Below are 15,690 nucleotides of genomic sequence, written 5' to 3'. Positions count from 1 at the left end.
AGCAAAACGGTTATTTACAAAGTACTACTTGTGGGATGTGAACTCTTATGTAACCATCCATTTCCTACTGCTTGTCCCTTTTGGGGTCGCTGGAGCCTATCTCAGCTGCATTCTGGCGGTAGGCGGTTGACACCCTGGACAAGTCGCCACCTCATCGCAGGGCCAATGCGATGAGGTGGCGAATGTTGTCTGTCTATCTCACACTCACATTCACACACTGGAACCAATTTAGTGTTGCCAATCAACTTATCCCCAGGTGCAGGTCTTTGGAGGAAGCCGGAGTACCCAGAGGGAACCCACGTAGTCACGGGGAGAACATGCAAAATCCACACAGTAAGATCCCGAGCCTGGGATTGAACTCAGGACTACTAAGGACCTTCGTATTGTGAGGCAGATGCACTAACCCCTCTTCCACTGTGCTGCCCCTAATGTAACCGTCAATTTTCTACCGCTTGTCCCTTTCAGGGCTGCAGGGGGTGCTGGAGCATATCTCAGCTGCATTCGAGCGGATGGTGGGATACACCCTGGACAAGTCACCAGCTCATTTCAGGGCCAACACAGATAGACAACATTTACACTCACAATCACACACTAGGGCCAATTTAGTGTTGCCAATCAACCTATCCCCAGGTGCATGTCTTTGGAAATGGGAGAAAGCCGCAGTACCTGGAGGGAACCCACTCAGTCACGGGGAGGACATGCAAACTCCACACTGAAAGATCCAGAGCCCGGGATTGAACTCAGGACTACTAAGGACCTTCGTATTGTGAGGTAGATGCACTAACCCCTTTTCCACTGTGATGCCCCTTATGTAACCAGTATACCAAAAATGTTAAATTTGTATGCATCGCCACGGATTACATATTACCGAAACAAATATTTTCATGTATTGAGATTGGACCCCAAAAGGGACAAGCGGTAGGAAATTAATGGATGGATGAAATTTAACTGTAAAACAGTTACAATTTCTTTTATTGTCTTATACACAATATTTTTCACGCTTAACGTAACTTCACTTTATTATAAGTGTATTTATTTATATTATTTTTTCTGAACCAGATCAGATGTGTTACTTTTTAAATTCAACTGTGCAAAATTGGCCCTGGAGTGTGAATGTTGTCTTTCTATGTTGGCCCTGTGATGAGTTGGCGACTTGTCCAGGGTGTCCCGAGTGCAGCTGGGATAGCCTTCAGCCTATGGTGAGATGGAAGATTATTTACCCTTGTTGAAAAACATGTACAGATAAAAACGCAACCTTAGATTCTCTGAGAGTCTTATTTTGTCAGATAAAAATGTGTATTTAACAGTCATGGGGTGACCAAAACGTGGCCAGCACCTATTTTTTTATTGGCCTACGGCATATTGTATACATAAAATTAAGCACTTTTAATGACAATGTTGACAAGCCATCATCCATCGATCTTCCTCTGCTTATCCGAGATCGGTTCGCGGGGGAAGCCGCCTAAGCAGGGAAGCCCAGACTTCCCTCTCCCTAACCACTTAGTCCAGCTCTTCCCGGGAGGCCTACTACAACAATAATAACACTTTTAACACACAGCTGACAAAGTTTTGTCTTTAAATACAAATAATTTATTTGTTGCCGTTATTTTACTCAATTTAAAAACATTTCAACATGTGGCCCTTCTTGGGATCATTTCGGAAACCCTGACATACTCCTGCAAAAAGTTTTACTTTTAAATATACATAGTCAGGTGCAGCTCACCTGTAGGGCTGAACTAGAGTCCAGCAAAAGTACAATTTTGTTTAGGGACACATTCATACCAAATATTGTACATACAATTTGCACATTAATGGGGTAACTTGATAACAAATGTGTAGTCTATTGATGTTTTATACAGGCATTAAAAAAGATGCAAAGTGTCATTGTAGAAAGACAAAATTAGATATCTTTTGTGCAAAAATGGAAAAACTCAAATCAGCTTGTACCAACCTTCTGTAATGTCCAGCATTTAGTTGGCCAACATATAATATACATCAAATCCAGCTCACATTGGCTATGCCTTTACTGAAATACTTTTGTATGTACACTTAAGTGTATGTAATATACTTCTTGAAGTTTACCTACAGATGTATTCCTTTACAGACACAACAATTGACTTTACAATGTACAATTGGCATCTTTTCCAACGCAGGATTTTTTTGTAAAATAAAAAATAATCCTTAAAAATACAAAAACTTTCCCCAGAAATCAAAATTTGTCTTTCTTCTGTCTAAAGACCACTTTTTTCACCAAACTACCAGGAAATTTTATTCAAACTTTTTCACTCCATATGTCATTAACAGATTTTATAAAAAAAAAAATACCTTAAACTTTCTACACAGATTACCAGGAACTTTTTCCAAAGTTAATAAAATAACATTTCCACTCCCTATACAGTATGTCATCAGCCTGTATTGTATAAATGACTAATAAAGTTTCTGGAAATATCAGTGGATGTGAAAAGTAAATAAATTTCTACACATAAGAATTACATTTATGCTTGATGATAATACAGTTTGTATGTTCTGATGAAATTATCGGTTTATGCACCAGAAATTAAGGCGTTCTTCCCCAAGAAGAGGCAAGGATATTATGGCAATACGGGTCGCACAAAGTTTCTGATTGAATGCTTCACATGAGTCATCACGTCACATCTAATTTCATGATGACATCAGTCATCCAAGTCTAGTAAGATTCACTCAATTTGAAAACGCATCACACAGAATTTGAGTAACAGGTTGGTGGTGTGATGAAGTATGGATGGGCAGTGATGATCAGTGACGTAACAGTCTTTTCTTCATCTTCTGTCTGCAGGAGGCAGTCGTAATCTGAACAAGTCAGCATAGCAACTTCAAAATGGCTCCATGGAAGATTTCAGTGCTTTGTATGCCGTCTGTTCGAACAAAGCTATACTTTCGTACAAGTTGCCTGTGTTATACCATCGTGTTGCTTTCACCCACTCGGTCCACATACTGACAAAAAAGAAAAAAACAAAAACAGGTTAACGTTTGTATGAAATGACAAAAAGCAATCGCTGTATGCAGTTCTAAAATTATTATTATAAGGAGCATGCAAGCTTTAAAGGAATACACCACAGGGCAAAAAGACAAACAACATTTACATTGAATTTTATTGAATATAAACAAATGTACAATGAGCAATTAGGGGTGTAAATGGTACAAGTATTTAAATTTTGATTTAATTCGGTATACTTCAGTTTCAGTACAGTAAAGTTTCCGTCAGGAAGTGAGCCTCTCTCCTCAAAAGGCAAATGAGTGAAACTTGGACATGAGTGTTCCAATATGACAATGACCCCGTACACAAATGGTACAGCTTTTGGAATGGATTTAGCCCAAATACCTGACCTCAACCCTATTGAACAACTATGGTCTATTCATTGTCTATTTACCCCTTGTAGTCCATCCTGAACATATCTTCTTTGAGGTTATCTGGGATCCTTGAGTGTTCTTTCGAACACCATTCACCAGGACTTATTCAACTGGCGGCCTATGGGCCAAATCCGAGATCCGATCAAAACTTGGGAGGCAAACATTTAGAGGAACTTGAATCAATTTAAACACATTCCCAGATCCTTGTTTTAACATTTTAACCTTGCTAGCAAACGGAACACTGGGATCCAAACTTCTGATTTTACATACTGTAACTGAGGTGTTCAAGGCACCCCTTTAAGTCTTCTTCTTTTTGGCAGTTAAATATTTTTTTCATAATGTTATTTTTATAAATAAGGTGTTGCTGTAGTTTGTTTACTTCTGATGCAGTCAATAGTAATTTGTTAAACTTACTTAGTTATATTAGTAGTGTTCCTCAAGGTTCTATTTTAGATCTTCTCTTTTTCATCATTTGTTTTTCCAAAACTTGTGAGGGACTTACATTTTTGCAGCAGATTCTTAAAAACACTACAGTGCTGTCATAGAGATGATCTTTGATTAGATCGTTTTTTGTTTTTTTTTGTGCAAGAAGTCCTTAAAACCAGCAAAGCGCTAAAATAAAAGGACCAAAATCAAAAGTCTACTGTAAAGGACGTTGGTTTTACCAAATTTACTAAATAAGAAGAGTAAAAGGAGAATTCAGCGCCAGGGTCCTTAGCTTTCTGATGATGTGCCCCCCAAAACAAATTAGTGTTACATGTTTGTGCAGTTAAATTGATTTCAGTTCATTTTAATGTGAGATTTTTAAAATGTACAACCTGCATCACAGAAGCAATTAAACTCATATCCCGAGGTACCGCTGTTCAGCAAATACCATAAAGGCCTTTATTTGTAAGAGGATATATTGGTGAATGTTTGTATTACAGTCTCTGGGCATTTAATTTGAAGGTAAAATTTTAAACGTTGCGAGAATTCTACCCAGTTTTCCAGGCATGTGATTTTTCCGTCCAAAGTCGGAATTCCGTCTTTTTTAATCTCGGGGTGGAAAAAACAATTATCTTCCGTTTTTCCGTTTTTTTTTCCCGACCCTAAGTCAAGATTCGTTTACTTGCTGATTCGTCTTTTTTAATCGAGACGTAGCTTATATTCCGCCGTAGTTGATTGGTCGATATGTTCCTTGTGACCAATCAGGACATCTGTTATGAATGATGACGTTATTACCGCCATTTTCGAAATGTAAACAACGTCGGTTCTCGAGAGAAAGGACGCTTCACGAGTAAAAGAAATTGATAAACATGTCAAAAATAAGTTTCGATGAGACTGAATGGAAAGGGAAATCACTGATACTGTTGGGAAGAAGGAAGTTACGACTTTGTTCTGCGATTTTATTCGGAAAATCGATCGTCCCGGAAAAGTTTTGTGCACGTGGTGTCATAAAATTGACTATGGATCACAAGGTTTCAAGGCTTTGGAAGTACATGCGAAACGCCAAAAACATATGAAACAACTTGAAACAAGGAAAACAAACTTTTCACTAGCTGGTACTTTTGGATGTCGACCGAAAGTGAGCAAACCTTACGGACTTCATCCTTTGTTTACATCGACAACTGCCGTAGACATCGAGAGGAAAGATCCACCCAAACAACTCACTTCAGTTGCAGAGAGGGTAGTTAATAATAAGGTAAGCAAAAAAATATTGGCTTGCGAAATACGCATGTTTGTTTTAAATATTAACCAATTATTGCTTTGTGAAATACAAATGGGTTTTTCTAAAAATAAAAAGTCACGTGAAAATATATTACGAAATTACAGAAATTCAAAGAGTCACATTATTGATTCCAGTTAACAATTTATTTGAAATTAATTTGCATATAATACTATTTTGTAATATTAAGTTCTTATGTAGTCTCTTGAAACAATATTGTCAGTGGTGTAACAATCTTGAAGGTAAATATTTTCACACTTGTTTCATGCAATATGTCAGTGTCCTCACATTATTATTATTTCCTATTTTCAAATATGAGTAAACAATACTAAACATGGTTAATTATTTTCATAAATTTATATCCTATTTTGGCGAAAATAATTAAATGTTTACATTTGGTATTTTGTTATATTTATAACTAAACCTGTAGGCAATTAGGCATATACATTAAAACTGTGAATTGTTATTAGTGGTTAAGTATTTTACAATTAGTGCTACTTTCCGATAGCATATTTCATGAAATAGTCTTAACTTTAAAATATATTTTGTATAATAATAAATCTTGGCAAACCTGTTACACCACTGATAATTGTTTTACCCCATATATACAATATCTGACTAATAGTAATGACAGAATGATTTCAAATATGAAAGGACATTTTATTTTAGAGCAATCTGCTTATTACCAAAACCTAGGTCCCCCAGACCCCCGGAAATTTTTTCAGTCTTTTTCATTGTGGTGAAATCACATGCCTGGTTATCGTAGTTGTCGTCTTTTGCATAGTTTTCCCCCACAGTGTTATGCGCAAGTGTCAAATATTCTTAAAGTAACCAGTGGTGTGTGCCTCCAGTGAAACATGATTAAAAAGGAATACATTAAATATTACAATCCATCGTTGTGTGGAAAAAAGTAGGACACCGATCGATATTACATTTTTTAAAATGATTTAAATTCTAATGATTTCAAATTACACCTACATATAAGCGATGATATTACATCACATTTGTAAAAACAACTTAATTCAAAGGTAAGCAATCCTGCCTTAGCACTTATCTACACCCTAAGTGCACTGACAGGCTTTTTCTTAAAGAGACAGTAACGTGCACTTCCGTCCGAACAGAAAGCAACAAAAACAAGAGCTAAATCAAATGTTATCACACTGATTTTAATAAATCCCTATGTCACAGAAATGCTTCAGAGTTATCTCCATGACTGCGTATATTCATTAGCAAAACATGCAAATGCTGGATATTTATGTTTGTTACAGTGCATCAGGAAAGTATTGACATCGTCTCAGTTTTTCCAGATTTTGTTATGTTACAGCTTTATTCCAAAACGGAATAAATCTATTGTTGTCCTCAAAATTCTACACACAATACCCCATAATGCCAATGTGAAAACTTTTTTTTTTAATTTAGCAAATTTATTGAAAATATATAACAAATAAATAAACTATAATATAACAACATTTGAAAAAAATGAAGCACTGTGAATACTTTCTGGATGCACTATAAGCTTCTGCTTGATAGATTTAATCTATCTGAGAAACCCTAACCCTAAAAAGTGGGACGTCGACTTTAACAAGTGTGTCCTCATTTTCTCACAGGACTGCATGTATACGTATTATTCTGATTACTTTACTTTGTGTTAGTTAGCATGCATGGAAAATCGGCAGTGACTGACCACAACTGCTGATTCTCCTCAGAGCCCTATGAATGCTTTAAAAACAACAACCCACAAGACAGAAACATTCATCTTAATATTTAATTGATGTTACAAAAGTAGTAACTGTTATGTCTATTTTACACAGATACATTTACATGTTACGACGCATAATAGCCAGAGACTAAAGCACACATTTACCCTGGTGTTTTTGTTTGAATATATTCAAATTTAGCAGCAGTGACAGCCAGAAAGTGTTTATTTAATGTTTATTGTGTGTAGTGGTGTTAGACTCATGTGGTTAATCAATAAAATGTCATGCTATGAGAAAGAATAACACAAACTTACTGCACTAATGAAGGGCAGGTTTAAGATGGAACCAAGGACAGGTATTCTTCTGATGAAGCCAATAACAACAGGGAAGAAGCCTCTGGAAAAAGTGAGATCAAGGGGGAGATGTGAGTGCTGGTATCGGCAGCGTTATTTATTATTATTAATTGTCCTGTGAAACTTTGTAAAAATTACATATTAACAAATAAGTAAAAAATTTGTGCAAAAACATACAATAGGGATGTCCTGATCCAAAATTGATATCAGTTTAATATCAGCAAAAAAGGATGATATCAGTCTGCATCCAAATTCAAGCAGTCCGGCAGCGCGTTTACTTGTGCAAAGCTGGACAGCCAGTTCACATCTAAATATCCTCCAATAAGTCATTTACAACATGGTAGTCACTTTAAGCTACTAGGAGATAGCAGCTACACAACAGGTAAGCACAAAATAGCACACAAGCTAAATATACGTATTAAGTGTCCTTGATTGAACGATACTGCAATGTAAAACAGCACATTTGTCAAAATAAATATAATTTAAGTATTAAACAATTATAGTTGCTTAGTACTTACAAATACAAAGTCTCCATGGCAGAAGTGGATTACAAAGTCTCCAGGAAAAAACGTGTCCACATTATTCAATTTGCTGCATCACGAGCTTAGCTTAATATATTAGCCACTAGGTGTCGCCAAAATAACTTCAATTTAATTAAACACAGAATAAATCCATACCAGTTAAGTAGGTTAGTGTTCTACGTTTGGATCAATTTCACTTGATCAAACCTTTTCTACTATGTCACACTACAAAATAATAAAAGTATTTACGATGATTTCTGCTCACACTGTATCTGATTAATTCCGCTATCGGCCAATACTCTTGGTTCCAATATCATTATCGTAACGGAATTGAAAATGTTTTAATCGGTACACCCCTACTGTACAACACGCTTTCAAATTAATCCAGTGATTCTTCTCTGGTGGCAAAACACAGCTGGAGTTAATCGTTTTTGATTCTTTAGAGCTCTTGCTGTATATTGTATCTAGTCTTACCTGAACAAGAGGAAAAAGCCATATATCTCCAGCACGACACCGATAATAGGCCAGCCAATTAGAACGATCAACACCCCCCCTAGGAAGAAAGTGGTGGCTTTCATTTTGTGCTTTTGGAAAAAGAAACGAAAGGTCCGTTCTAGGCCAATGACAAAGGCGAGTCCTGCAACAAACAGGATCTGGAAAATGAAAAAAAAAAAAAACACATTGTACAGTATTATTACATGGGGTGCGTTGAGTAACCGAACATTTATACAAGTAAGCTACACAATATGAATGAACTGATTTATATTCCTGGCTATACACAAAACAATGTTATGTCATTCATGCACACATCTAAAGTCATGGAATAAAAAAAGCAAATTACGGTGAAGATTTCAGCTTGTTGCAATGCTTTGTTAGAATTTTGTTTACATATTCTATAAATATTGAAAAACTGCCAGCTGTTTAAGTCAATGGCCAAGTGACGTAGACATACTGTACAGTAACTGAAACCAAAACTAGCCACTGCTTGCACAATCACTTATAACTTTGGCCAGATACATGAGTAACATGGGTGATTATAGAGGATTTTTCAACATGACATGGCTTTCCTCCATTTGTGCATATTTGTATTTATATCCTTCAGTTTGCATATGATATTTTTCTTCTCTTAAAGCTTTTATACATGCGGCTAAAGTATTTTTTTTCTGCTGGCTAACAACTTAACAGAAGAAAAAAAGAATTTAATGGGTACATTTTGTTAGCTGATGTGCTAGAACCCAGGTTAATAATGTCAATTGGGACGGTTGGAATTGGGGGTTAAATCACAATAAATGATTCCCGAGTTGCACTCCTCCAGGCAACGCCCGCTTCAACTGCGTCTGCACACCGTCAGCCATGTTGTAGTTTTTAGCGCTTCCATATTGAGTCTATTTACAGATATAAGTTAGAATTATATGATACCTTTTTATTAGAAATGGCACCAGTAGAGGATTTTAGCATGCATGTACAAGCTACATTTATTTTCTTTTAAATACGCATTTATCACTTGCAACTTTAAAAACTGTGCATTTGTAATAAACAGTTAAATTAATTCCCACATTTATTAAATTATGTAAATGTGTGCAAAACTGGAACATTAGTTCCATAAAATAAAGAAGCTGGTTGCGTCTCTTGGTGAGGTGGCTCGCTGCAGTCAGCTAACTTTTAGCACGGTCTGCATTTCTTTATTTACAATAAAAAATCGATTATCAACGTTTACGGATCGTTTTTTATAATCGTCCATGTCCGATTTGCGATACATCTAAAAATCGATTATTTTCCCCACCTCTAGTAGGTCCCCTTAAAGACTTTTAGCAATAAATTGAACACAGCGGAACAGCAGTTGGTAAACAAACACAGGAGACTTTAAAGGGCTGTTTGCAACTTACTCAAAATAAAACATGTTTTTTAAAGACATTTTACAATTACCAATTGTGTTGAATAAAATATGCTCATCAGCCCGAGTAAAAATTACGGTTCAGGCTGTCACACTGCGTGTGTTAAGGTGGGGCTTCCTGAATGCCAGAAGATGGAGGGCTATAATGCTAACAACCCTTTGGAAAGTTAGCGCCAACTAGGCAGCTACCTAAAGGTTGCACAGAGCCTCTTTAAACAGGCTTGTACAGTGGTACCTCGATTTACGAATGTCTCTATTTGAGACCTTTTCAATTTACAAACTTATAGGTCGGCCAAAAGTGCCTCCGTGTGAAAACCATGTCTCTCTGTATGAACGCTTCATTCATTCATTTTGTGTTCCACCTGCCAGTAAAAAAAAACACTCACTTGTTGCACATTACAGTACACTACTAGTCACTCATTAGTCAGTGCTTTAGTGGGTGTACCTTTTTTTCTGCCTTTCGACAAGTTTTGTGTATTTCGCCAACTCAATATGAGACCCTAAAACTCAGCAGACCAGCGTGGAAAGGAGGGAATTGCTTTGAATTTAAAAAAAAATACTATTTACGAGCAAAGCACATTTACAGTACAAAAATATCACGACATGCTGGGAGGGCGGGGGGGGTGCCTTGAAATTAACTATGTTGTATGAATGGCAACAGGTGGACAGACACTTTTTTGTACCTTCTGACATTCACTGGCAGCACACTGATACAGTTGGGAATCACTCAACGTAGTACAATGGAACATAAACACTCACATTTCCAATTGCCAGGAGTGCTTTGTCAAAGAATAGGATCATCCCAAAGAACAGGAAAAACACGCCGAAGCCTGTTAATCCCATTCCGATTTCTGTTGGACACACACTTCAATCAGTTTTTACATCATTATCCAACAACCATAATCATTCACAGCAACATATTACTAAAAAAAGACACTTGTTTAACAGCAGGATTTTCCTTGTAAAACATGTAGTTGATGTGAAACAGCTTTACAATGCCCTGACAAGAGAACTCTCCAGTGTAATAACTAGGAGTGGGTGGATCGACCCACATATCAGTATCAGCCATACCGGCCTTCTATTTACTTGGTATTAGATCGGTATCAAAATTTGCAGTATTGTCCACAACTACAAATAACCGCTATTTCTTAACTCTGACAGATAAGCATGAAGGGTTTTCATCAGAAGAAAAAATTAAGGTCTATCAGGCTCTAAGATTTAATGTTCACAATGTTTGAAATACTTTGAATTACAAAATACATTTGTGTGAGTTTTATCAAGGTTGCAATGACAAGGAAAACATTTTCTGTTGGGTATCAAAATACAATATTTAATGCAAAAGCTCAAACAGTTGCCTCTGCTCTAAAGGCAGGTTCTCCACTTGGATAAAAAGGCCTCACACTACAAAATGTGTTAGTAAACATGTTATCTGTAAAAGCTTTAGTTTAGTCATTTTATTTTGTAGACTGTTTTATTATCAAATGATGATTATTTTTAACATGGACCGACACTAGGTTATTTTTAGCACATTTAATGCTGAAAATGTAAATGATACCTTGGTTTTTTTTTTTTTAATTTATAAATAGTATTCAGGAAGAATTACCACTATTATTCTTCTTCCTCCAAACATGACAAGTTGAGTTTATACCAAAAAGTTCTATTTTGGTTTCATCTGACCACATGACAGTCTCCCAATCGTCTGCTGTATCATCCATGTATCCATTTTGGTATAAACTCAACTTGTCGTGTTTGGAGGAAGAAGAATACTGAGTTGCATCCCAAGAACACCACACCTACTGTAAAGCATGGGGGTGGAAATATCATGCTTTGGGGCTGTTGTTCTGCTAAGGGGACAGGACGATTGATCTATGTTAAGGAAAGAATGAATGGGGCCATGTATCGTGAGATTTTGAGCCAAAACCTCCTTCCATCAGTGAGAGCTTTGAATGGTTGACCAAATACTTATTTTCCACCATAATTTACAAATAAATTCTTTAAAATTCCTACAATGTGAATTCCTGGATTTTTTTTTCCACATTCTGTCTCTCACAGTTGAAGTGTACCTATGATGAAAATTACAGACCTCTGTCATCATTTTAAGTGGGAGAACTTGCACAATCGGTGGCTGACTAAATACTTTTTTGCCCCACTGTAGATGTAATCACTAGCCTCATGTACACACATACTTGTATTATTTTGTAGCGTGGAATGTTAGACAATGATTGATCAAGTGAAATTAACCAAAACAACAACGCTCGTTATGAAAAACACTAACCTATTTAATATTTACCATCTGGAATGGATTACGCTGCCTTTAACTTGAAGTAGAGTGGCAATTAGTTTTTGGTGACACCAAGTGGTCACTATAATTTATGAATTCATATTGTAAGTTAAATGATCTGGACATATTTTTTACAAGATACTTTTTTGTACGCTTCTGCTTTCGAGACTTTGTACTGTAGGTGTCAATAATACGAAACTGTAATACTTGTTTATATTGTCAAATGTGGTGTTTTATACTGACGAATCAGGACACTAAATAAGTATGTCTCACTTGTATGCTATTGTGTGCTTAGCTATTGAGTAGCTGTAGCCTACAGTCCAAAATGTTTACATTTTGCAATTTAAGGGAATAAGCGGTAGTGTTAGAGCTAAATACACTTTCTGTCTGTCAAATTGATGACGTCACTAAAGGGGTTGGCTCCAAGGCCAAGTGCCTGGCTATTTAGGGAGGAGTCAGGATCTTGCTTAGGGGTTGCTGAGTAGAGGCGCAACAGTTTTTGACTTAAATGTAGCGGTAAAGTCCTATACTATTACTGCTACTGGTTGCCGAATATAATTGAAGCTAGTTCAGACGTGTGCAGCCGGCTAATAATTAATGTCCAAAATTGTGTCCATGTTTAACAAAAATATTTAATTTCATAAAGTCACATTTGTATAACACACTTTGTACAAAAACAGAAAATACAAGGGAGCAAACAAACACTAGCCTGGCACAGTCAAAAACTGTTTCGCCTCTACTCAGCAACCCCTGAGCAAGATCCTGACTCCTCCCTAAATAGCCAGGCACTTGGCCTTGGAGCCAACCCCTTTAGTGACGTCATCAATTTGACAGACAGAAAGTGTATTTGGCTCTAACAGGTAGAAAATGGATGGACTTCACTAAAATACGATAAAAAGGACAATCTTGTGTGCTTATTCGAGGACATTTAGCCGTAAATTGTCTGTCCAGCTTTGCCCAAGTAAACACACTGCATCAGATATTTTACACGCACACTGGTACAATCCCATACTTGTTTTTTTTGCTGATATCAAATATCAGTATTGGATCGGGACACCCCTTTGTATTTACATATTCTTGATTTGCTTTTTAATCCAAATGTTGTATCCAAAATGACACCAAGGTTTTTCAACTCATCCACAACATAAATTGCTATTTTGTTAAAATATGTCGACAGGGCTTTAGTTTTTAGCTTTAAGTTCTAGTATTTGTAAAATCAGCAGTTAGACTTACTTATAAAGTTAAACAGTATGCAGTAAAACAGCCTGCAATATTGTCCATTACTGAACAGTGTACAGCACATGTGTCAAACTCATGGCCCGGGGGCCAGAACTAGCCCGACACATTATTTAATTTGGCCTGCTATATCATTTTAGTGGTCAGCAACATCATTTAATGTGGTCTTCCACATTGTTTAATGTTGTCCATCGCTACATTTAATGTGGCCCTCGGAGGGCATCCATAATACCAATTTGGCCTTCAGTAAAAAAAAAATAAAAAAGAGTTTGACACCACTGGTGTACAATAACTTTACATAAAATATTCCAAAGCACTAAATGCATTTCACTCAGTGGTACACTTGCACACAGAAGAATAAGTGAAAGAGGTGGTGAACAAGGAAGCAATGTCACAGCCAATGAAATCGTATCTACAGGTGCACATACATGCATGGTATTTATCAGCATATCTTTGCAACTTTTACGTTTCACAGGAAGACAGGCAGCTTATGTAAATACTGCAAAACGTTTTAGACCAGCTCAGTCGCCTTGTGGTTAGTTAGAGTGTCCGCCCTGAGATCAGTAGGTCGTGAGTTCAAACCCCGGCCGAGTCATACTAAAGACTATAAACATGGGACCCATTACCTCCCTGTTTGGCACTCAGCATCATGGGTTCGGTTAAATCACCAAAATGATTCCCAGGCACGGCCACCGCTGCTGCTTACTGCTCTCCTCACCTCCCATGGGGTGAAGAATGGGATGGGTAAAATGCGGAGGTTAATTTAACCACACCTAGTGAGTGAGACAATCATTGGTACTTTAACTTTTAGACAGGTAACCCTACTCCCCTGGTACAACAACATTTAATAAAATATGGGGGGGAAAAGATCGGACCTTGCCAATAAAGTATTAAGGAAACTCATTGTTTATTTGGGCAATGTTTTGGAAATACCTTCATCTAGAAATTATCACCTGCCATATTTACTTTCTAATGTATATTGAACTATTGTAATATGATGCGGGCAGCACAGTGGAAGAGGGGTTAGTGCATATGCCTCACAATACGAAGGTCCCGAGTAGTCCTGGGTTCAATCCCAGGCTTGGGATCTTTCTGTGTGGAGTTTGCGTGGGTTCCCTCCGGGTACTCCGGTTTCCTCCCGCCTCCAAAGACATGCACCTGGGGTAGGTTGATTGGCAACAGTAAATTGGCCCTAGTGTGTGAATGTGAGTGTGAATGTTGTCTATCTGTGTTGGCCCTGCGATGAGTGGGCGACTCGTTCAGGGTGTACACCGCCTTCCGCCCGATTGTAGCTGAGATAGGCACCAGCGCCCCCCGCAACTCCACAAGGGACAAGCAGTAGGAAATGGATGGATGAATGTAATATGATGCATTGATTTGACCTGACCTACCATTACTAAACAAATCTTAGTGTGCGCAGAACGCATTAGCATGTTGCCATGAGCAGATACAAACCTGACATTTAGAAGCTTGTCAAATTCACAAACCGTAGCACATAAACAATAAAAATAGAAGCAATTGTCACTGTTTACTGCAATGTAAGCCATAGGCAAATACATGACAACTTATATTTATCATTGTTTAACCGGTGTCATGCCTGCTAACAGGCAGCTAGTTGTTGGATTTAAAAAGCCAGCTTTTTGACAAAAAAGGTAAACAACAATAACAATTCTTACTTTGTGAATCCGTTAGAGAAATCATCTTGACACTAACTTGACGACCAAGCGTAGAAGGGAATTTTTAAGTGTTCATCTAAGAAGATGACAGCTGCCACTGCAGCAACAGCCACGTTTTCCGGAAACACACCCTCATGCAACGACAACTTCCGGAATAGCATTGTGTTGCGTTCACAACAGCGCCTTTTACTGTCACAATTACACTCGTCACATTACGATGTAATTAAATTATACGGTGTCTGCGATGAGATCGCGACTTGTCCAGGGTGTACACCGCCTTCCGCCCGATTGTAGCTCAGATAGGCGACAGCGCCCCCTGCGACCCCAAAAGGGAATAAGCTGTAGAATATGGACGGATGGTATTTATATGTCTAGTCAAGCTATGAATTCCACTTAACGTAGAATGGAAATTCTTAAAATATATTTATGGCTAGGTTCTGTATTACTAACTTATGTTTCTTGAATAACATATTAATGAGCTCTTGGCGGTTATGTTTCTACTCAGGGACGTCATATGTTCTGTTCTGCGATTTATTTTCAGAATTTTCTGAATACCATGAATTGATTAACGTGGACCCCGACTTAAACAAGTTGAAAAACTTATTTGGGTGTTACTATTTAGTGGTCAATTGTACGGAATATGTACTGTACTGTGCAATCTACTAATAAAAGTATCAATCAAGTGCCTTTATTTTACAATGTCTGGAATGCAATTTTGCATTGAGGGACAAGCAGTAGGCAATGGCTGGATGGCTATGCTTTTTTTTCGAAATGCCCTGTGACATTAGCCAAACTCTAGCACAACACTGTTCAACATCTCCCGCAACAGTGTCCGCTCTTCAAGGCGCACACACATAAATCACATACATTACACTGTTAAAATATCGACATTATGCTTGAAGTTTATTTTGTATAAAATAAATAGTAGTTAAATTAT

General features: G+C 37.3%; 1 protein-coding gene across 1 annotated transcript; it reads right to left on the bottom strand.

The window, feature by feature from the left end:
• Positions 1–1,567: 1,567 nt before the first annotated feature.
• On the bottom strand, positions 1,568–15,020 carry golt1ba (golgi transport 1Ba). Its single transcript, XM_061913178.1, has 5 exons — positions 14,754–15,020; positions 10,320–10,411; positions 8,141–8,319; positions 7,107–7,188; positions 1,568–2,973 (listed from the first exon to the last, which is right to left on the bottom strand). The coding sequence occupies exons 1-5, from the start codon at positions 14,776–14,778 to the stop codon at positions 2,935–2,937; spliced, it is 417 nt and encodes a 138-aa protein (XP_061769162.1). The 5' UTR covers positions 14,779–15,020; the 3' UTR covers positions 1,568–2,934.
• Between the last annotated feature and the right edge of the window lie 670 nt (positions 15,021–15,690).

Source organism: Nerophis ophidion, linkage group LG10 (genome assembly GCF_033978795.1).
Source record: "Nerophis ophidion isolate RoL-2023_Sa linkage group LG10, RoL_Noph_v1.0, whole genome shotgun sequence".
NCBI classification, from domain to species: domain Eukaryota; kingdom Metazoa; phylum Chordata; class Actinopteri; order Syngnathiformes; family Syngnathidae; genus Nerophis; species Nerophis ophidion.
Note: the sequence above shows the minus strand (reverse complement) of the source record. Positions and strands in the feature narration are given on the sequence as shown.